The sequence below is a fragment of the Conger conger genome, chromosome 6 (genome assembly GCF_963514075.1).
Source record: "Conger conger chromosome 6, fConCon1.1, whole genome shotgun sequence".
NCBI lineage: Eukaryota > Metazoa > Chordata > Actinopteri > Anguilliformes > Congridae > Conger > Conger conger.
This window is the reverse complement of record NC_083765.1, coordinates 37,981,803-38,002,934: the sequence shown is the minus strand read 5'-3', so window position 1 is coordinate 38,002,934 and position 21,132 is coordinate 37,981,803. Positions and strand designations below refer to the sequence as shown.

Below are 21,132 nucleotides of genomic sequence, written 5' to 3'. Positions count from 1 at the left end.
CAGAGCTGGATGCTGGCCAATTAGGCATGTCTGTGCTAAAAGGAACTTCCTTTGTGCTTCCCTTCAGGGGCGGGAAAGGGAAGAGAAGGAATTCCGAAGATCTGGCCGAAGCACAACAAAGTTCAGACCGCAACAGATTAAAATCACTGCTGAGCCACACGCACACACACACACACGCAACGGGTACAGCGCCCTGCTGAGAGTCACTGTGACCTGCTGTCTCAGGCTGATATGAAGAGTGGCATTGAAACAGTCTCGTCTTTATGGACTTTGACGGTTAGACAACACTGTTCTAAAATGGCCGCTTGGGATTTGAAGTTGCCATTTTGTTTGCAGACTTAAAAAAAAGTAAAATAAAGAAAACTCTGGAAATTGTTCTAGCACCTGCTTGTACTTTAAAAAACTGCATAAAACTAAAAAATAGAAAGTACACAATCTAAAGGAGGTTGTGTTTATTAAAAAATGCAGATTGTAAAGGTGAATGTACATATACATGCTATAGCTCCCATATTAAGGTATGGGTACCACAGACTGGGGAGAGGGGGGTGGCGTGGCACTTTTTCTTCTGCAGTGCTGAAACGGGTCATGCGCTCTTAATTCTCAACCTTCCCTTTAAAATGTATAAATTTAAGCCTCTTACTCCAAGCCCCCCCGGCACTGGCTGGGACCAACCCTGTGCCACACAATGAAGGCAAGAAACCCGTGACTTGTACACCGCGGGTGCTCCTCAATGCAGTCCATTCTTCTTAAAACCCCCCGGCCCACATACACAGGATTATCAGAGCGCATACGCGTCTGGGAGAAAACGGCAGGGCCTGTGTCTAGAGGAGGAGGGGGGGGGGGGGGGGGGGAGTCTGAGTCCTAGTATTGTCCCTAGAAGGCGTGGTGTGGTTCGGTTCCTGAACTCACTTCCCAACAAATGTCCGAATGCACAAGGTCGTTATTCTGGTATGCATTGTGAGTGTATTTTTTTCCCCCCTATGAAGGGTTAGAAATACAGGAAAAGAGGATATAAATGCAGTATAGGCATCTTTCCATGTGTATGGTGCATCCTGCAAAATAACAAGAAGAAGCAGTATTAAGAGTCATGCTACATGGGAAGACAAAAGGAACATACTAACGTCCCCATAGTGATGTGCAGCCCATCATATACAATTTACAGCAATTTACATCTGTGGTTTGCTAAAGGACTGTATAAAATAGCTTTAGACTCACTGAATTTCTTAGTGTGCCAAAATATGAGCACGCACATTCATCTGCACACAAACAGTGCCACACTGTAGAATATTGAATGCGCGCTAAAGTTAGATAATTATGAATCTTTTTAATTTAAATAAAGGTTCATTTAAAGACAAGCTGAAATCAAAATTCACTTTTTCCTAAATTGAAAACAAACACGTCTAGTATATATTCCAAAAAAAGTATAAAATTATAATACTTTTGTAATTGTAATATTTTCACACTGGAGTTTCTTCCCATCCGCTTCCTGGAAAACAAGATTTTACATATTTGCGTATCAGTGGGCGTGTATGTCAATTTTCCATTCTCCTCTGATCAATATCCTTTTCACACAGTGGCATGCCTTCTCATTTGACGTCAGTCAAACCAACTCCCTGCCCTTCAGAAATTCCCAGAACGATACGTTTCACGTCATATCGCGGAAGCTAGTGCTGCTCTAACTACGGTTTTAGCTCATCTTTAAAAGAACATGGAAGCAGTCGCAAGGACATGAGTCAATTGAAAACAGAAAGTTGCCAATTCCACACAAAGTCAATCCTGCTGAGAAATCGCAGTAAAAACCAAAACCGAGGTCAGTTGTCAGTGCAGGAAATTGACGGAAATTGAATTTGCTGATTGAACCAAACCGGGGCACGCACTTCAAAAGAAAAGTCCCAATGACGGTTTGTGAAGAGGGGCCCTGTGCAGGTACCTGTGAGGTGGTTTGTGAAGAGGGGCCCTGTGCAGGTACCTGTGAGGTGGTTTGTGAAGAGGGGCCCTGTGCAGGTACCTGTGAGGTGGTTTGGGAAGAGGGGCCCTGTGCAGGTACCTGTGAGTTCAGCTGAAGTTGACCAGGCTGCAGCTCACGGTGGTGGTGTAGTACGCTGGCTCCTCATTCTCCCCATTCACCGTTGTTTCCAAATCTGCAGCAGGGTTCATGTTCAAATCAGAGCTATGCTTCTGGTTACATTGTAATGGCAGTTTTTAGTATTCATTTTGGGTCGTTCAGTTTGGATACTTTGAGGATGGGGGGCAAGGGGGTTAGGGGGAGCAGTGGGAGAAATTGCTATCATTGCTGGATGCAATCACCCACCAGTGACTTCTCAGCAAATGACATCCAGTGTTAGAAAGATTTTCACACATTAAAATAAAACAACTAGGGGAGTATATTGAGAATAGTTCCAAGAGGAAATGTTCTGAGACAGAGGGATAGACTCTGCCTCAGCTTAAAATCAGCTCAGACCCATGTTACCAGGTCAGGTGAGTTAACTGTATAATCAACTGCTCTGATTAATTACGTGCAGAGTAAAAACAAAAACCGGCAGACCCTGTAGTTCTTTAGGAGACCCCTGATCTACAAGATCGGGGGTGTGAGGGTGGGGTCGTTACCTGCAATATCAAACATCACATGATCCACAGGCGGTTTGTCCCTCAGCTGGCAGAGCGTCTTCACCTCCCTCTTGCCTTGACCACTCGATATTTCCACTGCCCAGGTGACGGGGTGTCCTCTGGAAAACAAGAGCACGCCCACATCCTTCTACCAACCAATCCTCTGTTAGCAGCATGAAAAGCACACCTGCATGTGGGCTTTAAGCCTTTTCCGCACAAACCATTGTAACTATTATTTCATTGTCATGATTAAACATGGTATGAGTAGAAAATACAGCAAGACAACTTAAAAAAAAAAAAAAAAGATAATACAATAAAATCCAAAATAAAAAACTTATAAACTGTCATACAAGAGTGAATTTCCAAGAAAGTGTGTGAATAACGTGTGTGAAGGCTGCTTTAGGCCGTTCGGCTCCAGACAGACTTCACTGGTTAAAAACAGCCCCAGGCCCCTCTGTACCCCACCGGGCCGCCGGGCCGCCTTACTTCTGATAAAAGCTGCTGATAACAGCGGGCCGGATCTGCAGCTGGAACTCGTGGTCCTCGTCGTATCGACACGTGCGGTAGTACTGCAGGCACGACCTTGGATAACAGCAGACCGGAAGGGGGAGAGAGAGGGGGGAGGCATGTACACACCTGTTACACAACTCGTCTGTTCGCAAGCCCTGGGAAACTGAAACTGAAACAGGCATTCCAGACGCACACGCCCGCCCGAGGCCAGGCGTACATACATGCCGTTTGCATGTGCGGGGTTAACCGGGGTGAGCCTCGCACTGCGCTGGGCTGTAACTCACTGTGTCAGCAGGAACAGCTGCTCGTAGGCCAGGCTGAGGAACGTGCTGCAGGTCACCACTATCTCCAGCAGGTGGTGCAGTTTCTTCACCCGCACGACCTGCTCCTGCAGATCCACCTCCGTGCTGAGATAGTAACCCTGCACAGCGCAGACAGCGAGACGTTCACGCGCGTACCAGCGCCAAGACAAACACATTCCACAAATAGCACTTACAAGGAGAACTGTAGGAGTTACTGTCTCTTACAGTGCAGCCTGTAAGTACTTGGACTGTGGTACAATTTCTGTTCTTTTGGCTCTGTACTCCAGCACACTGGGTTTGACATGAAACATTGAATATGAGGTTAAAGTGCAGACTGTCACCGTAGATTTTTAGGGTATTTACAACCATATTGGGAGATAGAAAAAGCCCCCTGTCCATTTTTTGTGGGGGAGCGCAGGCTTGTGCCAGTAACTTCAGTAATGTCTGTGGTGGCGATTATTGAAACAAAATGGCTGCAGTGCAAGCCTACGGTCCCCTGCACACTCACCAGGTGGTTGAGAGTGGTGAGCTCCTGACCTGCAATGAACAAAGGGGAAAGGGAAACGGCTGTCAATAATCGATCCCGCTCTGGGTGTGTTGAGGTATCCTTGAACAAGACACCCAACCCCCAAATGCTCCTAACAAGCTGGTTGGTGCCTTACATGGCAGCCAATCACCGTTGGCGTATGAATGGGTGAATGAGAAGCATCAGTTGTACAGCGCTTTGGAAAAAGGCGCTATATAAACACCAACCATTTACCGTTTAAATTAACATCATGCAATGTAAAAGACTGAGGAGTGTACCAATGAGGTAGTTGATGTAGTCCTTCTTCATCTTGTCCAGGCCAATGCCCAGGAGCATGTGCACTGGGGTGAGCCCGGTCAGACTCACCGAGTCCATCTGCTGCTGGTAGGACTGCAAGATGAGCTTACTGAGAGAGCTGCTGCTGTCTCTGTGGACCTGGGAGGAGAGGAGAAGAGAAGGAGAGAGGGAAGAGAGAGGAATACACAAGAGGAGAGTAGAATGGACAGAGAAGGAAGAAGAAATACATGAAAGGGGTAGGGGAAAGAAAGGACAGGGAAAGGGAAGGTGAGAGAAAGAAGGAAAGAACAAAGGTAGACAGGATGGAGGAGGAATTGAAAGAGATGCAGAAAAAGAGAGGCAACGGGGAGGGAGAGAGGAATGGTGGAAAGAAGAAAGGGAGGGGTAAAAAGGTACAGAAGGAAAAGAAGAGGTAAAGATGAACAGGGAAAAATAAATCCCCCAGCATTCTTCATGAATATCTTATGACTACATGGCTGGACCCACATTTCAATTGGGGCCAGCAGTACATCTGACCATGTTTACTGAGACACAGATGCAACTCGGGGGAAGGTTTGCACGCACCCACGGTTTAATATCCCCATATTTCAAGGCCTTCACCACCATCTTCAGGCAGTCCACGATATCCTGATGCGAAGTCACGCCTGTTACAGGAACATTGCCACAAGAGTAAAAGTGTGGCATCTATACATTCACAAACATCAGAGGGGTCGCAGTTTCAATTTGAAGCTGGGGTGATGCAGTAATACCCTTGAGCGAGCTACCTAAACCCAAACTGCCTGTGAGATATCCACAACGTATACAAAGGCTGTGTGAGCCGCTGTGGGGGATTTGTTAAGCAAATGAATAATGTGATGAAATGTATGCGTTTGAGCTGGACACAAGCAGAATCACACAAAAAACCCACTACTGCTCATTCAAGGGAAATGGAAGGGAGGCTTGGCAAGACAAGCTTCACAGTGACCAACTACAGGCCAACTATAGTCAAACATCAAATAATGGAAAACACTACTGATCATATTTAAGGGTGGGGCAGACCTGTTCCAGGTTTAAATACAGAGTACTTCTCCATCTCCAATTAATGAGGCAGTTCTAATATGTACTCATTGCTCCAATTGTGAAATTATTGCTAGCCGTAACTCATTGCTCGCCGTTAGCCTCAGCAACAGACCACTATACCTGAGAGGCGTTTGCACTGACCTGGCCTAACTATAGGTCAGCACAATCACTGCTGTGGTAAGACCTCCTGCCGCTTTGCTGCCTCCCTGAGTTTAAAGCAGGGGCCTCAGACTCTGGTATTGGAGGGCTGCAGTCTCTGCTGATTTCTGTGATTTCCTTTCAATCAGCAGCCAATTTGGCCCAATCAGCAGCCAATTTAGGCCTTAGAACCGACGCGTCAAACCCCAGGCCTGGAGGGCCGCAGTGACTGCAGGTATTTGTGGTTTCCTTTCGATCAGCAGCCAATAAAGGCATTGAGAACATGGACTCACTAGCCAATCAATTACTTGCCTGAACCATTCTAGCTGAAACAAGAATTAAAAACCAGCAAACAGTGACCTTCCAGGACTAGAGTTTGATAGCCCTGTCTTAGAAACATGGTGTGCAGACTTGTTCGCCAAACAATGGGCCTCATGCAAGAAGATTTTTGTATTCTTATCACAAATTCCTCGTACTTTTTTTTTTTTCCATATGAAGGACTCAGTCGGATTCAACAAATGCTTCTAACTTCAGAAAACTACATTAAGATGTCTATTATAATACAGTATGTAAGGTACTGTAGGTGGGTTCTGTCAAATAGATGGCCAATGGGATTAACAAGAACAAGGGACATCTCACAGAGTGAATGCTGGGCAGACAGTGGTTCATCGGTTTTTTTGGCAAACCATAATAATATGGCGGACTGCAGATAAACTTTCTTATTCCTCCTAAACAGTCGACTAAAATACATTTCTGAAAACATTTGCGGTGAGAAATTTGCTGAATCTTTTTTTTTTTTCTATCTCATTTAAAAAATTTCTCCCAATTTGGTAGCCAATTGTACCCCATCTGATTCAATTAGAGCCGGTATTAGATACACCGTCCACACCCTGTCCCTCAGCAGCCCGAAGGAGAGCGACATGCCTTTTTCAAGCGGTCTCGTCTCATGCTCGTGACCATGATTCCGAGATGCTTTATTGTGTGCCGATCAACTAACCCTGCCTGAAGCAGCGAGCCAATTATGCCGCTCCACGTGAGCCAGCCAAACTTGGCTTTTGGCAGGACCGGGAATTGAACCCCGGTCCCCTGGTGTGCAACTACAGCGAACTGCAACTGCAAGTCTGCTGCATCTTTGCTGAATGCAGCCTGGCATTTGCTGAATCTTGATTCATATTTGATCTGTAATGCCTAGTTTGAGCCGAGGTTCTGTACTGCAAGGCTCTCCATAGGAAATTAACGGAATGTTTACATGATTCATGGGACAGGTCAGCACCACTCAAAATGTTGTCCCTACCCAAGACAAAATTCTAAACATGAGAATTATTGGTGAATGGGCAAAGTTCTCTTAAATTGCTCATACAAACGCTTTAAGAACAAATCTGTTCGTATAAATGGTTCCTGTTTTAAAGCATGTTGTGGACACACAGCATTTTAGTTTGGCCCTGTAGGGGCGCTCTTACTCCTCCTCATCGTCAGCCACAGCTGCTCTGTGAAGTCCAGGTCGCCTCTTTCGGTGAGCATGGTGCTATACATGGATGTCTCCGCCAATGAGGAGGGCTCGCTCGCCCCCTTCGGAGTCTGAGACCACAGAGATAAAACCAGTCCCGAATCAGAAGCGTTCAGAATCATGACCTAACGTATCATCAGCAACCTATGATCCGACTGAATCACTGTGTCTAAGCTGAGAGGACAAAGGCTTGATCATCAGTTATGACAATGAAGTGATTGACAGAAGAGCTTTCCTCGTTTCAATGTTCTCACCCCGCTCTCCTTCACCGACTGATTCGGTTCCACCATCATTTTATTCTGCAGATCTGAAAAGGGAAAAAATAACTATCATGCTGATATCAACAAGTCAAAACCTTATGATTATAAGTTTCTGACATTTTTGACAAAGATTAGTTAATTTTGTTTACAGGGCATTACATATATAATATACGTGTGATGTTTTACACAACAATACGGTTTAAAAGTGTGAAAAAATGCTAAACTTAAAAGGTTGTATCTGCTTGGAGCCCATTCACTAGTATCTTTGATCAAAATCTCAATACCACTCAGAACGCAGATAGAACCGTATAATTCCGGGGTCACAAGTATTGTTTGGATTTGGTCTTTTCTTCTTGCTGTTGGCAATCGGTGGCAGGGGAAGTAATCTGACTGGGGGAGAGCAGAGGAGTTATTTGATTGGTGGCAGGCGGAGGAGTCTGGCCTACCCTGGATCAGCTCCTTGGTGAGTTCCACTGCTGACCTCGTCTCCAACGGCTCGAGCCATTCGGTCTCACCCGTCCTCAAACCCTCTGCCAAAATCTGCAAGCCAAAAATTACACAATAGAGATATATAATACATAAGCAGTAATACTGGGGTTCAAGAGCAAATACCTGCTGTCAGCTTCTTTCAGATAATATGCGCTAGAAAATATTCAGATAATATTGTTCTGTGTACCTGGATGAACTCCAACTCCTTGAACAGTGAATACATGGGACTCCTCATGTCTCCATTAGCCACCTTGATGTTCTGCACAGATCCAGACCAGAAGGTTTAAATCTCATCTTTCAGAGACCTGTGTGTTTGACGCACTATGAAGATAAATTTTCCAACATAGGACAGTTTCCCAGTCCCAATTAAAGCAAGAAACTGATGGCATAACCGTGTAATAATGTTAAATAAAAGGTCATTAAATGAATATACAATATCTGATCTCCAGACTCATTGACCGAGACTGATGCAGAAAGGGCAGAGAGTGAACAATCAATCAATTTTATTGTCATTTCATAGTTTAAGTATAAATTAGATTTTTAGCTGCAGAACTTATTCTTACATGTATTTATAGACCAAATGTAAGAATAAAGTATCGAGAAATCTAGAAAAATATACACAATTAAAAAAAAAAATATATATATATATATATATATATATATATATGGCAATATACACAGACTAAAAACATGCAGTTGTACAATGATGGTGAAATCAGTCAAAGCAGTCGGATGATGGTCAGAGCTGTAAGGGGCAGGGAAGGGCAGGATGGGGCAGGGTGATGAGGGGCGGGGCAGGGCAGGGCAGGGCAGGGCAGGGGTTGTGTGGCCACTCACCAGCGTGGCAGTGGAGGAGAGAGGGGGAGTCTGCAGCAGGCTCTCCACATTGTCCCACCTAAAGTCCACAGTCACGCTGCTCTGGGACTCGATGACCGTGTTCTCCACCACCGTGGAGCCAAAGAGGTTATACAGAGCCGCACCGCGAGTCACCACCTGAGTACGGGGAGAACACCACGGCGACCATCACCACGGCTACCGAGGGCAGCAGAACACCATGGCGTGCATTTCCATGGCAACTATGAGAAGAACAGCAGGGAATGCGTCGCCACGGCAAACATGAACACTGAGGCATGCTTTGCCGTAGCAACAGAGAAAGGAAGACCACCAGCGTGTGTCGCCATAGCAACTAAGAGAGGGCCACCACAGGCAGTCGTTACCGCGGTGACCTTCAAGCCTCAGACTCTGTGTCTACACTTTATTCCTTTGGCCTCTAAGCAATTGGCTGGAGGAAGACAAACGTATAGCACCAAGAAGTGAGAGCTTACGGAAGAGGAATGGTGACGCCTCTTGTGCATTTGTTTCAGTTCCTCCAGGGTGATAGACGGGACCTTTCCCACAGTTGGAGCTGTGAAGAATATACAGTCAAACAGACAGGCTGGTTACACCCAGAATCAAGTCCTTAGCATCACAACTGAGAGCAGTAGTCAGTAAAGCCTACAACATACATTAAGTGCCATAGCAGGTACAAGAGTGAGATGGAGGATTTAACACTTTAGACAGCAGATGCGTTTGAAGATACAGTGTCATATGTAGCATTGATAGGGTCCATTTGGCAAGAGGGTCCTTCACACTGTAAAGGAGGGACTCGTGTTTCTCCAGCCACTATCCATACATGTGCAGAGTGGGGGTGGAGGAGACTATAAATGAGTTCCTAAACCTACACACAAGGTATGTGAGGTGATGCCAGTTTTGGTGCTGCAATATTGAACCAATTAATCTTAAAGGTACAATAGGTACTTCTAACGGTCAAGAGAGGAATTACACCAACGAACACCCTCAAACCACAACAATGTTTATCCCTCCCCCTTCTCTGTAAACATGCTGACGTGACAATTAGAACCATTTTTCAACTAATGAGCTTGAATTATTGTACAGCTATACAATGTTTTGGTACAGAGTGCCGGCCCGTCAAATGCATATTTTGAACTGAATATTCTGAAAGCCTTTTTCAGTGATAGGAAGGGATTTACAATGGTCTTGTAACAATGTTTTAACATAAAAATCTTTGCTATTGTACCTTTAACACCTGATTTTCGTGAGAAGTTTTCTGTATGGGCAAGAACTCAGTTGCAAAATTGCTGTTGTGTATCAGGAATGAAAATGATAATAATTTGTTATTTAGTTGACGCTTCCAGTTGATTAGACTAAGCATGGGACAAACCCCCCTAAAGCAATGTGGAAATCTTATCGTGGCTACACCTGGGCTTGAACCATCAACCTTCCGGGTCTCAGTCATGTACCTTAGCCACTAGGCTACAGGCTGCCCGTGCAGATAGGGGACAAAACAGTGGTGATGGTTAACAGCGGTGACCCACTCCTTTGCCACATGACGCAGGCTTCCTGACCAAAAACGGCACGGACCTTTGCAGTTGACGGTATGGAGCTTGACGGCGGTGGCCTTGTCGCCGGTGCGGAAGGTCTCCGCCCCCAGCCAGGCCGTGCCCTCGCTGTCGGCCATGTCACAGCGCACCCACAGGGCGGGGCTCCCCTTAGACATGCTGGGGTTCTGACACACAGTGTACCAGGAGAGCAGCTGTCTGTGAACAGAGACAGGTTCTACTTAGTGCCCTTGCATCTAAAGATCTGTTCCCCACCTCACAGTTGACATATACAGTGCAATACAGAATTATAGGCACAAATTAATGTGAACAAAATTGCTGGATGACACTCTTAATTATTTATACGATTTCTATGCTCAGCAATATGATCAAATCATTTCTTCTTATATTGATACCTCCGCTCTGAGGGGTGAAACATATTTAACATGCAATCATTTATATATAAAAAATAAAAAAAAGACTGGTGGCACAATTATCGGCACCTGTGCATTATGTTTTTTTTTTTTTTTTTTTTTTTTTTTTTTTGCACCCCCCCCCTTGCACTGAGTCTTCTCCCATCATGTTTGATGAGGTGGGGGAACTGTATATAGAGAATACGCCCTAGGCATTCATCACATATACCTATTACGGATGACAGGGTGCAACGGAGTGGGTGAATATTATTGTTCATTGTGCTTACAACATAAGAGGTAAAACAACGTTTAACCACTGTCCGAGTGTAAACAGAATCTTCTCAAATACGTTTTTTTTAAGTTTAAAAGGCAACTAAATTGGATCATTTCTGTTAAAGACAAAATAAGGACACTGTAGTAGCAGTTCACCTTGCTCTCATTACGCTCACACCCAGAGGCCCTGGATCTTCCTGCATAAGATCCACTGATTCATCGGAAAGAGAATCCTCATTTTGCCCTTCTGCAGGAAGTTTGGGAATCTTTATAACGAATAAAACAGTAAGATGCAATGCATTACAAATTACTGGGCTTTATATGACATTATTCACAAATAAAGACCATTGCGCCGGATTAGAAGAACTCACGTATTTCTCGCAGATGAATGCCGGCTGGTTGTCACTGCCCATGTTCATAAGGGGAATGTCAACTCCCATTTTCACTAGCTGGATTTGAATATCCCCCTAGAAACAATTTGACCAAAGCAACGTACAGATAACATGTCACTCGTGGCTAACACTGTCGATTCCGGTGACGGAACACTGTTCCTGCAAGTCGTGTTCAGTTACCTAACTGAACGTTCAAATAGTTTCAATTTGCCTGCTTGCTAGACTAATTTGCTCATTAGCAACCATTAGATAATGTCATCTTAAAAGTTAAATTCTGGTAAACAACTAGCTAATAGCAAGTAATTGACGTGCTTTTTTTTTTTTACCTCATATTCCACTGGGCTTTTGCATTCGTCTTGACAATTCCTAAAATGAAAAGAAATCGCCTTTACGTTAGCTACAACCGAACAACCATTACTTGACAGCCTATAATTTAGCTACGTCAGCTAGATTGAATTAACGTTAACGTTACATGAATAAAGTAGTTTAGCTAGCTATATAGCTAGCTGGTTAACTTTGCTAACATTAGCCAAGTTAGCTGCCTATGTAAGAAACCTCCTTGCCGTTTGCGAACACATCTTGCAAATGGCGCAAAAAGACAAACTCACAAGAGAACATTCATAAACTTGTTGGCGTCGGCGATTACAGTGGTTCCCATTTTCAGGTTTATTGTAAATAACGAGCTAATGTGCTGCTAATAACAATTGACAAGTCACTATCGCGGAATCACAAACTATCCAAATAACCCGCGCCGTTACGTCACAGGTTCGTCGGCGGTTTTTTAAGAACAATTACTCGTCCTCTTTTTTTTAAATATATTGCAAGTTTCTAACATATTTTCTTTAAATATTGACATTCATTTCGGAAAATCAAAAAAAAAAAGTTACGTTAACTTATCGGTGTCATCGTTATAAAAAGTAGTTCGGTCTCCACGTTTATACCCTACGCCATATTCGCGTAAAAAGTCGTAAAATAGTCCCAGTTTCAGCTTTTTCCTTAATTTCAACTGCAAATCATCAATATGCGCTGAGATAACTCATAAAATGTCTATACAATATATTAAGTACTTTTAACAACCCAAATACTGATTCCCGGTTGATTAATTTGAGGAATTCCTGAGATGTCGGAAGTGTCATGCCTGTCGGATGTATATAATTTTAAGGGCGCTCTCCAATCGTTCTTTTCATCCGTGGCCGCTATCGACAGAGGAGCGTGGTAATCGGCGACCCGACCAGACTTGAGAGAAATGGTCAGAAACGTTACCGTTTGTATTGAATTTTATTGAGCTGTATGCCTGTAGGGATGTATGACCTTGAGTTGACACTGTTTTATTTTAATATGAGGGGACAATTCTATACTAGATTCCGAATAGCATCTATGCTTAGAATTGCCGGCATCAGAAGCCATTTTAAACCGATGCTAAGGTGACTGGTTACACGTGGAGATGATTGAAGGGTATCGGGGGACACGTTTCGAGTGATGAGTTAAACTTCGGTACTGTGGTAGAAATGTCATACTGGATGTAACGAATAATCTCTCGTCGAGTAAAAAGCTGAGTGGTTATGCGTGGCATAAACGACATTGGCAACTATCCGCGGAAATTGGGCAATTGCATTTCGAAAATTAAACCAATGCAGGTCGTACGTTATATGCGTGTGAACGGGGTACTTCACGCGATGAAACCACACAGACTCCTTTTATTCAGAAAAAAACACCGTTACTGCGCTGAACTGCTCTCGGTTCACCCGGAGAGGGTATTTCTAGGCTGCCTAGCCTTGTTTTCTCTGGACACCGGCTCCGCCAAGCTTCCACATGAGGCTGACGTCACGCTTGGACCGGCGCCAATGTAGTACTGGAGTCAGTTTAGGTCACGGGACCATGTGATTGCAGCAACGGAAACCCATTTTTGGCTTTTTTTGTCAAGACAATCCAGTTTGCTGAACTCTTTTTCCACTAAATTTTGCATAACATTCTTTGGTTTTGCGTAAATATATTTTTTATGCATTAAGTGCATAGTCTAATGCAAGCGTTTACGCTGCATGTAAAAGTGGTTTAAAGGTGATTAAACGTCATCGCAAAAAAAATCGAAAATGTATTATACGAATATGAAATGGACGTCTTGATACACGTGGGCATTTTAACACGTATTGTAGCGTTCCGATTTTTTCTGTCTAGTTTTGTCCGAGCAGTCAACCTAACCGCGAGATTATATTTGAAGTCTTGCATGTCTGTCGTTGCTTGTGGAACTTGTCTGAATGTCGAAATGCCTCGACTGCACCTACGCGGTCACGCGTTGGCCGTCAGATAATTTAATAGTAGCATCTGTGGTGGGAAATGTGATCCTCACCGCTATGGACTTTGTTTCCGCAGGCGTGTGCGAGACCCCTTATATCGGTATACTCCGAGAAAGGAGAGGCCTCCGGCAAAAATGTGGTTATGCCAGCCGTGTTCAAGGCTCCAATCCGCCCGGATATAGTGAACTTCGTCCACACCAACATGCGCAAGAACAACCGTCAGCCCTATGCCGTCAGCGAACTGGCTGGTAAGTGTCCCCTTGCGCGAATGGTCCTGTAGTATGTTAACAGACTGGGGTCTCTTGAATGGAAGCATTGTTAAACCCATAGCCTGAGGGGATCACATGAATTAAGTTAATAGTCGCGTGCAATGAATACAATCTCACTTGCAACGCAATGCTCTTGCTTGTGGACCTTCAAGTGCAGAAAGTGGACATGACTTTTCAGGCAGCTGGGCAGTGTTTTTAAATGTGCACATGAATTGTGCAGCTTCCAATTCAAAGAAAAGTCACTGGTGGCAAGTATGCAGGGATCTGCATCTCACCTTTTTTTTTTTTTTTTTTTTTTTTTTGGGTTTACCCTTGTGCTTTTTGTTTAAATGTGAAGCGTAGTCTAAAGTGAATTGAGTGCTGTTGATCTTGTGCTGCATTGACTGTGTGGCCTTTTTCCAGGTCACCAGACCAGCGCTGAGTCCTGGGGTACCGGCAGGGCCGTGGCCCGAATCCCCCGTGTCCGCGGGGGTGGCACGCACCGTTCCGGCCAGGGAGCCTTCGGAAACGTATCCTCATAACGTCCCCCTTTCTGACCAGTCCACCCTGAGTCTGAGATCAGATGGTCACTATGTATGAGTGCTAGGTCTGGGTCAATTCCATGTTTAAGATTTGTTTTCCTGATGAACGAATGGAGTTTACAGTAATTCCGTCAACTTAACTGGATCCTGACCCTTTCGGGGGGTGCTGCTCTCCTATTGGTCTGTCGCTGTAGGGGCGGATGGGCAGGTGCCCTATGCCCTCAGGTCGGCCCGTTTCCCGCAGTGATGGTGTAATTTGCGTCCGACCCCGTTGACCGGCGACAGTATGCCTGCTGTCACACGCCGTCACTGGAGGCTGACGAACACTGAGTCTGAGCGGGAAGTAGTGGCTGAGCTGCTAAAAAATATTTTTCTACCAATCCCAGAAAATGCCTACCACACCCTCCTAACAACCAAGTACACATTCCATTCCTGCTTTGTGCATTCATTGAAACAGAGCCATGTTTGGTATGTTTTTAAGCATTTGAAAATATTTGACTTTTAATCCCTGAAAATACACACACACACACACACACACACACACATTCCAGAACTTCCCTTTTTGAAATACCTTTGGAGAAAGTCTTGGGTTCCCTCCCCGTTTCGTGCGGTATCGGTTGCTGTAATGACCTTGACTCGCGGCGCAGATGTGCCGTGGAGGCCGCATGTTCGCCCCCACCAAGACCTGGCGCCGCTGGCACCGCCGGATCAACACCACCCAGAAGCGCTACGCCATCTGCTCCGCCCTCGCTGCCTCCGCCCTGCCCGGACTCGTCATGTCGAAAGGTCAGCCCCTCCGCCCGCCATCGTGCCCTGGGCACACGCCCTGGGGGGGGTAGGGTGTCTGTCTCATATTTGGGAAGGGAATATTGCAACAAAATGTTTTTCATCTGTCCAAAAGGGACTAAGGGTTCCCTTAGCTTGTGTGTGGTGTCTGGTCTTTCCACACAAAAAAACCCAAAAGAACATGCTGTTTGCATACTGTAGAAGACGCTGAGGTCTAAAGAAATGAGACTCCCTTGGTAATAAGCTGTCACCAATGACACTGAATATCGAATTCACTTAATTGAGATGCTGAATGTTCAGTGGTAATTTTACAGCCATTGAATTTCATTAATTTGACAGCATTGATCCCTAAACCTGTGTATTGCTTAACATTAGACTTACTCAGAATGACTTGCATTTTGCACACAGTCCATTTCCAGCACTGGATGTGTTCACTGAAGCAAATCAGGTTAAGTAGCTTGCTAAAGGGTAAAACAGCAATGCTCCAAGTGGGATCTGAACCTGCATTATATTGCATTCATTTAGCAGATGCTGCTGTCCAGAGTCACAATCAAAAAACACAAGTCCATCCATATGTATATGAGCAATGGTGCAACCTAGCTCCCTTAGCTGGTTTTAGTTGATCTCACTTCTGTAGTTGTGCTCTAGTACTGCCCTTGCATCTTCACTCAGTCTTGTGCCCAGTGGGGGTTTTATTGTGATTAAGTGGTCTGCCAGGCTTCCTGATGGCCTTGTGAAGATGAGCAGTGTGCCTGCTGTCAGTGCTGAAGCAGTGGAGAGTTCACTGAGCTGGTTTCCGGAGGGCCCCCTAGTGGCTGAAGCTGCTAGCATGGCGGTGCATTCCTGGAATATCCCGTCTCAGTTTACAGGGTACTTGGGGTCGCGGAAGCACTGGAGAACCCCCCAGACATCCCCTAGCGGTTAATCCTGTAAAGACCACAGTATTATGGGAATGTTTGCATGTCACAGTCTCCAGGATTCTCCCCCTGGTGGGGGAAGTGGGAAATGGTGCTGTGTACTAGGAAGTGAATGCTTGTGATTACAGGTCACCGCATCGAGGAGATCCCAGAGGTGCCCCTGGTAGTCGATGACAAGGTAGAGGGATACAAGAAGACCAAGGAAGCTGTGCTGTTATTGAAGAAACTGAAAGCGTGGAATGACATCAAGAAGGTAAGCGTGCTCCCTGCCTGTGATTATTTTTTAATGTATATCTTTTTTGGGTGGAGGTTTTGGTGTTGACTCGGGGTGTCCACTTATACATACTGATATGGAATATTCTTGTTTGCCGTCTGATGATGGGATTAGTGTTTAAAGTGGCTGCATCTGAAATTTGTGGTCTATTCTTTTGTGGTTATAAAATGTACAGGTGAGGGGAAAGTGGCAGAATCCTGACAGTCGGTCATCACTTTAGTTCAGTGAAACTGGTGGAGGGTGTACGGTCAGTGTTCTCTCGGAGTGAGATGGTTGGTGTGAATGGCCTGTATTGCGCTCTCCTCAGGTATACGCGTCCCAGCGCATGCGTGCGGGTAAAGGTAAAATGCGCAATCGCAGACGAATCCAGAGAAAGGGGCCCTGCATAATATACAACGAAGATGGCGGTGTCACAAAGGCCTTCAGAAACATCCCCGGTAAGTTACCGGGGAAACAAATTCGGTGAGGTAGATAGCTTATCCTCTGCATTGTGTTTTAGTGCGAAACCTGATCTGCCATTGTTTTTGAACACACCCCCTACAACCTCCTGACCTGGGATCAGTTGACCCACCCATGGTTATCACAGAATCCATTGGGAAGTGTAATCATTGCAAATGGTGGAAACTGATCCAGACTCAGTATTGGGGGGGGGGGTGTCATTGCCACACTAAGCGCATGTGTTTTGGAGGAGGTACTGCTGTGATGAGTTCCCACTTCATGGTCCGTGTTTCTGATATCCAGTGATTTCAGTGGAAGTTCTGAGCCTCTTCTCTCACAAACATGCACATGCTGGTTTGGCAGTGGAAATATCCCTTTTTATGAAAGGGATAACAAACCTTCAGAAGGGTATTATGCATCAGATGATCGGTTTTCGCAATTTGGGACTGAACCAATCTGGAATACAAAACCGTAATGCTATAGGGAAACAAACATCTAAAGTAATCTGTTAATGGCTTTTAAAAAGAGCTGCCTGTCACCTTTCCTAAAGTTGAAAGTCCTGCCTTTGCCTTCCCAGGTATCACACTGCTGAACGTGAACAAGTTGAATCTGTTGCGTCTCGCTCCCGGCGGCCATGTTGGCCGATTCTGCATCTGGACAGAGAGCGCCTTCCGGAAACTCGACGAACTCTACGGCACATGGCGAAAGCCTTCCTCCCTCAAGAAGGGCTACAAGTGAGTGTGTGGCTGCTGGGGGTGGTATTACAGGCATATGGCAGATGCTCTTATCCAGAGCGATGTACAACAAAGTGCATAACCATAACCAGGGGCAAGTGTGCTGAAAGACCCTATAGGGAAATACAGTTAGGAGTGACCACAGAGATGAGGCTTTCTCTAGCTGGGAGGAGTTGCAATGGGCATGATTTTTCTAAGTGAAATCCATTTCAACCGGCAGCGTCTGCAAGCAGTGTGTTCTGTTTAAACACACTAATCTAAGCAGCAGTGATGAGCTTTTCACTTCATGGTCCGTGTTTCTGAAACACCGTGATTTCAGTGGAAGTTCTGAGCCTCTTCTAATGTGAACCGACAACACTTGAGGGATGAGACCCAATGAAAGCATTTAAAGTAGATTTTGAGTGTGCTCAACACATTTTTATTTCAGTCTGCCAATGCACAAGATGACCAACACAGACCTGAGCAGAATCCTGAAGAGCCAGGAAATCCAGAAGGCATTGCGTGCTCCAAAGTAAGGACTGCTCTCTCTCTCTCTCTCTCTCTCTCTCTCTCTCTCTCTCTCTCTCACTCTCTCACTCTCTCACTCTCTCACTCACTCACTCACTCACTCACTCACTCACTCACTCACTCACTCACTCACTCACTCACTCACTCACTCACTCACTCACTCACTCACTCACTCACAACCAGGTTGAACCACAGAAACAACCTGGTCTGGAAAGTGCTGCCATTGAATTGTCCACAAGCGCTTTTGGGACGAGAGGCGCTAGGGGTATCCAGCAGTGATGATGTCACACTTCATGGTCCGTGTTTCTGAACACCGTGATTTCAGTGGAAGTTCTGAGTTATGCCCTGTAAAGCCTTCCTTTTGGATGTAGAGTTGTTTGTGGCTTCTGCCTCCTAAATGAGCTTTGCTGTTGGTCTGGGAGGGAGGTTTGAGCGATGCTTGTGTGCCTGATCCCCTGCAGTAAGAAGATCAGCCGGCGGGTGCTGAAGAAGAACCCGCTGAAGAACCTCAGGGTGATGATGAAGCTCAACCCGTACGCCAAGACCGCTCGTCGCCACGCCATTCTGCTGCACGACCCTGCAGTGAGTACCCGCACCCAATCAGGGCTGGAGCTCTGCTCCTTAACTACCGCACAACAACCGTACGCTAATTTCATGATGGCTAGCATGACAAGTGGTGCAAGCCAGCACAAACTCTTGTTCTATCAATTTCTAACTTGCAAATGACAGCCACTGCCATAAACTTCAGGTGGCAGTGCTGCTACACATGAGCATGTGAAATGGAGGTAGCCTGCACACAATTTCAGTTGATAGCTTTATCGCCAGCATAGCCATTTAGCTAAATGTGCAGTCTTGCATTTGCAATCTACTTAATGGGAAAATATGGAACTCGCTGTTTCGGCATTAAGATCAGTCGTACGACCTCGCCTGGGTGCAGGTTTGTAACCTTCACAATGTCCTGTCTGAACCCCGGCCATTTTGTGCCTGAATGCACCGAGTCCCCAGCTCACCCTGTGACTCCACTCTTCCCCTCTCAGATCAGAGCGAAGCAGCTGAAGCCCAAGAAGAAGGCCAAGAAGACTCCAAAGCCAGCGGCTCCCAAGCCCGAGGCTGCGAAGCCAGAGGCAGCAAAGACGCCAGCAACCGAGTAAAGCCCTTATCACACGGTCTGAGTTCACCAATCAGCATTGAAATAAAGTTCTTGAAATCGTCCAGTGGGGGGGGTCTTTCTTGTAGCTTCAGTTGGCGCTAGTTACCCAGCAAGTTTCTTTCTTTTGTAATCACTTAGTATGCTGCTGCATTTGCACTAGAATCCTGATTTCAGAAAAAAATACATGCTGAGCTTTGACATTATGAAGTGACAGTTAAGAAAAAAATGCAATCAATACAGTTCAATACGTCCATTTATTACACCTCAAATGTTTAAAAAAACAAAACAAAAACATCTGCATGATACCTTTACCTCAATGTCAGAAATTAGTCAATGTAGAACGAAAGGCACAATAGGCAGTTTGTCAAATCAGTCCATGTTGGGAGTCGGAGGTAGCATTTTGGGGCGGGCTGGGGCGGGGAGAGTCAGGGTGTGTTGCACTTTGTGTTTGGGGGGTTATGGTGAGTGGGAGAAACTGCATGCCGTACAGCAGAAGTGATGTGCTAGCGCAGGGTTTCTCAACCTTTTGCACTATGAAAGCCCACTAAGTTTGTTAGAATGGTCGTGGCCTACTCGGCTATGCAGCTCTTTAAAATAATTTAAGAAAAGGCCACAGATTAACAGGGTGTTTTTGAAATGTTTTGTTGACCAATTTAATATATTATGTGATCTGCACTATCATATTGTTTTTTTCTCAGTAATGTAAAAAAATGAAATGCTTAGCTATGCTTCAGTGAGCCTGGGGAACTTAATTTCTCATGCTGACAAATCCAGGCCACTACTTGTGTGTGTGTTTAATTGAGCTTTATCATTGTCCCAAAAAAAACACAGTGGAGTTCATGTTCCCATGTGTGACACCTTGTGTAATTTCATGTTGGGTCAAACAATAAAAAACACGGAGTGTGTAAATGCATCTCGTGTGTTGTTTCTCATGCAGAGCCTGCTACCACACATGCAGAACTAAGAAAAGGTGGTGTGCGATCTCCTGTGGCCCTAAGCCAGCTCCTAATTTAAGAAACCGGTGTGAACGAGCATGCACTGATGAGTAACCTTCGGAAGTGACAGGCGCACAAGTGGAAGTAATCTTGTCCCCCCCTTTCAGAATTTTTGTTTTGGCCTGAAATTGTGGGAGAAAAAACATTTAACTATCTGGGCACCCATTAGATACGGCACTCATGCAGTTGATTGAGACTCACTAATTGAGACTAGTTGGTAACTGGGGCAGTTCTGTTTTTTTAATTGGTCTTCATTTCCTGAAGTACGATTCTCTGAGCTCAAATCAATACCTGAGTCCCAGCCCAGCAGTACAGATGCGACTTGCTGTGTAGGAGGACTAGGTTTGAGGCAGTGATAAGTTTGAGGCAGGATTGCCAGTGAAAGAATGTGGGAGGTGCAGGTCAGGGTATCTTCTCCGGAGGGGTTTTTCAGGAGAAGCGAGGTAGGAAAGGTATGGTCTCAGAGCGCTGTACGTTTGTTGTCAGGATAATGTACTGTTCCATCGCAGCATAGTGTACTATATTATTGAGATTTGGTATGGTAGAACTGCAGGTGGGTTATTTGGTGGAGGATGAGGTAACTGGTTGGTAAGGGGAGGGTGCTTGGAGTGTGGGTAGGTCATGTTGTGAGAAATGCTTTGCTTTGGCTGCAAGTTCAGTGCTTGATCTAAGACCAATCCACCCATTCAAATTGGGATATTATAAAAGTGTACATTAACACTTTGTTAGTCTAAGGTATCCATGATTTACTTTGTCCTTACATACACCTTTCTACTTTTTTTCCCCTTAGTCTCCCATTTTTAATCATGAACAAGTTGACCACACCATGGCTTCACAACACAAATACACTATACTGATCTGTCACCATCAGACCGGTGTCATTTCTGGTTGGGCTAGAAATTGCACTCCAATATTTGGTTTCCTTTGGGCATACTTGAACTGGGTGGATGACTACGAATCCGCTCAACTGTTTAAAAATGCAAAACATATGTCAGATTTTGCCTTAATACAGCAATATTATTATAGGATTTGTGCTGCAGCTTGCCTTTCGCGCCTAATACTCGGCAAAGAAAAGAAGGCATCTGTAGTCACTCGT

General features: G+C 45.2%; 2 protein-coding genes and 4 non-coding genes across 7 annotated transcripts; 5 read left to right on the top strand and 1 right to left on the bottom strand.

The window, feature by feature from the left end:
• Window positions 1-437: 437 nt before the first annotated feature.
• On the bottom strand, window positions 438-12,062 carry zwilch (zwilch kinetochore protein). 2 transcript variants are annotated; one of them, XR_009708920.1, is made up of 20 exons: window positions 11,760-12,062; window positions 11,478-11,517; window positions 11,131-11,226; window positions 10,916-11,025; window positions 10,117-10,292; window positions 9,021-9,100; window positions 8,533-8,688; window positions 7,883-7,954; window positions 7,653-7,746; window positions 7,201-7,253; window positions 6,900-7,017; window positions 4,807-4,886; window positions 4,224-4,380; window positions 3,928-3,956; window positions 3,402-3,538; window positions 3,094-3,189; window positions 2,608-2,726; window positions 2,048-2,141; window positions 1,439-1,486; window positions 438-1,052 (listed from the first exon to the last, which is right to left on the bottom strand). XR_009708920.1 is itself a non-coding variant. In XM_061244573.1 (19 exons), the coding sequence occupies exons 1-18, from the start codon at window positions 11,807-11,809 to the stop codon at window positions 2,056-2,058; spliced, it is 1,749 nt and encodes a 582-aa protein (XP_061100557.1). In that variant the 5' UTR covers window positions 11,810-12,062; the 3' UTR covers window positions 438-1,052; window positions 2,048-2,055. The 2 variants fall into 2 exon arrangements, 1 of the variants encoding a protein (XP_061100557.1); XM_061244573.1 differs by lacking the exon at window positions 1,439-1,486.
• Window positions 12,063-12,243: 181 nt separating this feature from the next.
• Window positions 12,244-19,950, top strand: LOC133130196 (large ribosomal subunit protein uL4B-like). The gene is made up of 10 exons (XM_061244574.1): window positions 12,244-12,400; window positions 13,522-13,693; window positions 14,117-14,223; window positions 14,883-15,021; window positions 16,067-16,191; window positions 16,520-16,649; window positions 17,228-17,384; window positions 17,812-17,895; window positions 18,353-18,473; window positions 18,929-19,950. The coding sequence occupies exons 1-10, from the start codon at window positions 12,398-12,400 to the stop codon at window positions 19,040-19,042; spliced, it is 1,152 nt and encodes a 383-aa protein (XP_061100558.1). The 5' UTR covers window positions 12,244-12,397; the 3' UTR covers window positions 19,043-19,950.
• Window positions 14,475-14,574, top strand: LOC133131759 (small nucleolar RNA SNORD16). The gene has a single exon (XR_009709054.1). It is a non-coding gene; the product is annotated as a small nucleolar RNA SNORD16 (small nucleolar RNA).
• On the top strand, window positions 16,907-16,978 carry LOC133131756 (small nucleolar RNA SNORD18). Its single transcript, XR_009709051.1, has one exon. It is a non-coding gene; the product is annotated as a small nucleolar RNA SNORD18 (small nucleolar RNA).
• Window positions 17,647-17,719, top strand: LOC133131758 (small nucleolar RNA SNORD18). The gene has a single exon (XR_009709053.1). It is a non-coding gene; the product is annotated as a small nucleolar RNA SNORD18 (small nucleolar RNA).
• LOC133131757 (small nucleolar RNA SNORD18) lies at window positions 18,162-18,232 on the top strand. The gene has a single exon (XR_009709052.1). It is a non-coding gene; the product is annotated as a small nucleolar RNA SNORD18 (small nucleolar RNA).
• Window positions 19,951-21,132: the final 1,182 nt, after the last annotated feature.

Excerpts from the sequence above, each read along its gene's own strand:
- zwilch (XM_061244573.1), bottom strand. The coding sequence starts at position 11,809 with ATGGGAACCACTGTAATCGCCGACGCCAACAAGTTTATGAATGTTCTC. Across the intron at positions 4,887-6,899 it reads GTGGCTGACGATGAGGAGGA|GCGTGACTTCGCATCAGGAT; the intron begins GTAAGAGCGCCC and ends TTCCTGTAACAG. Across the intron at positions 2,142-2,607 it reads TGTGATGTTTGATATTGCAG|ATTTGGAAACAACGGTGAAT; the intron begins GTAACGACCCCA and ends ACCCTGCTGCAG.
- LOC133130196 (XM_061244574.1), top strand. Across the intron at positions 13,694-14,116 it reads TGCCGTCAGCGAACTGGCTG|GTCACCAGACCAGCGCTGAG; the intron begins GTAAGTGTCCCC and ends GCCTTTTTCCAG. Across the intron at positions 17,896-18,352 it reads AAGGCATTGCGTGCTCCAAA|TAAGAAGATCAGCCGGCGGG; the intron begins GTAAGGACTGCT and ends GATCCCCTGCAG.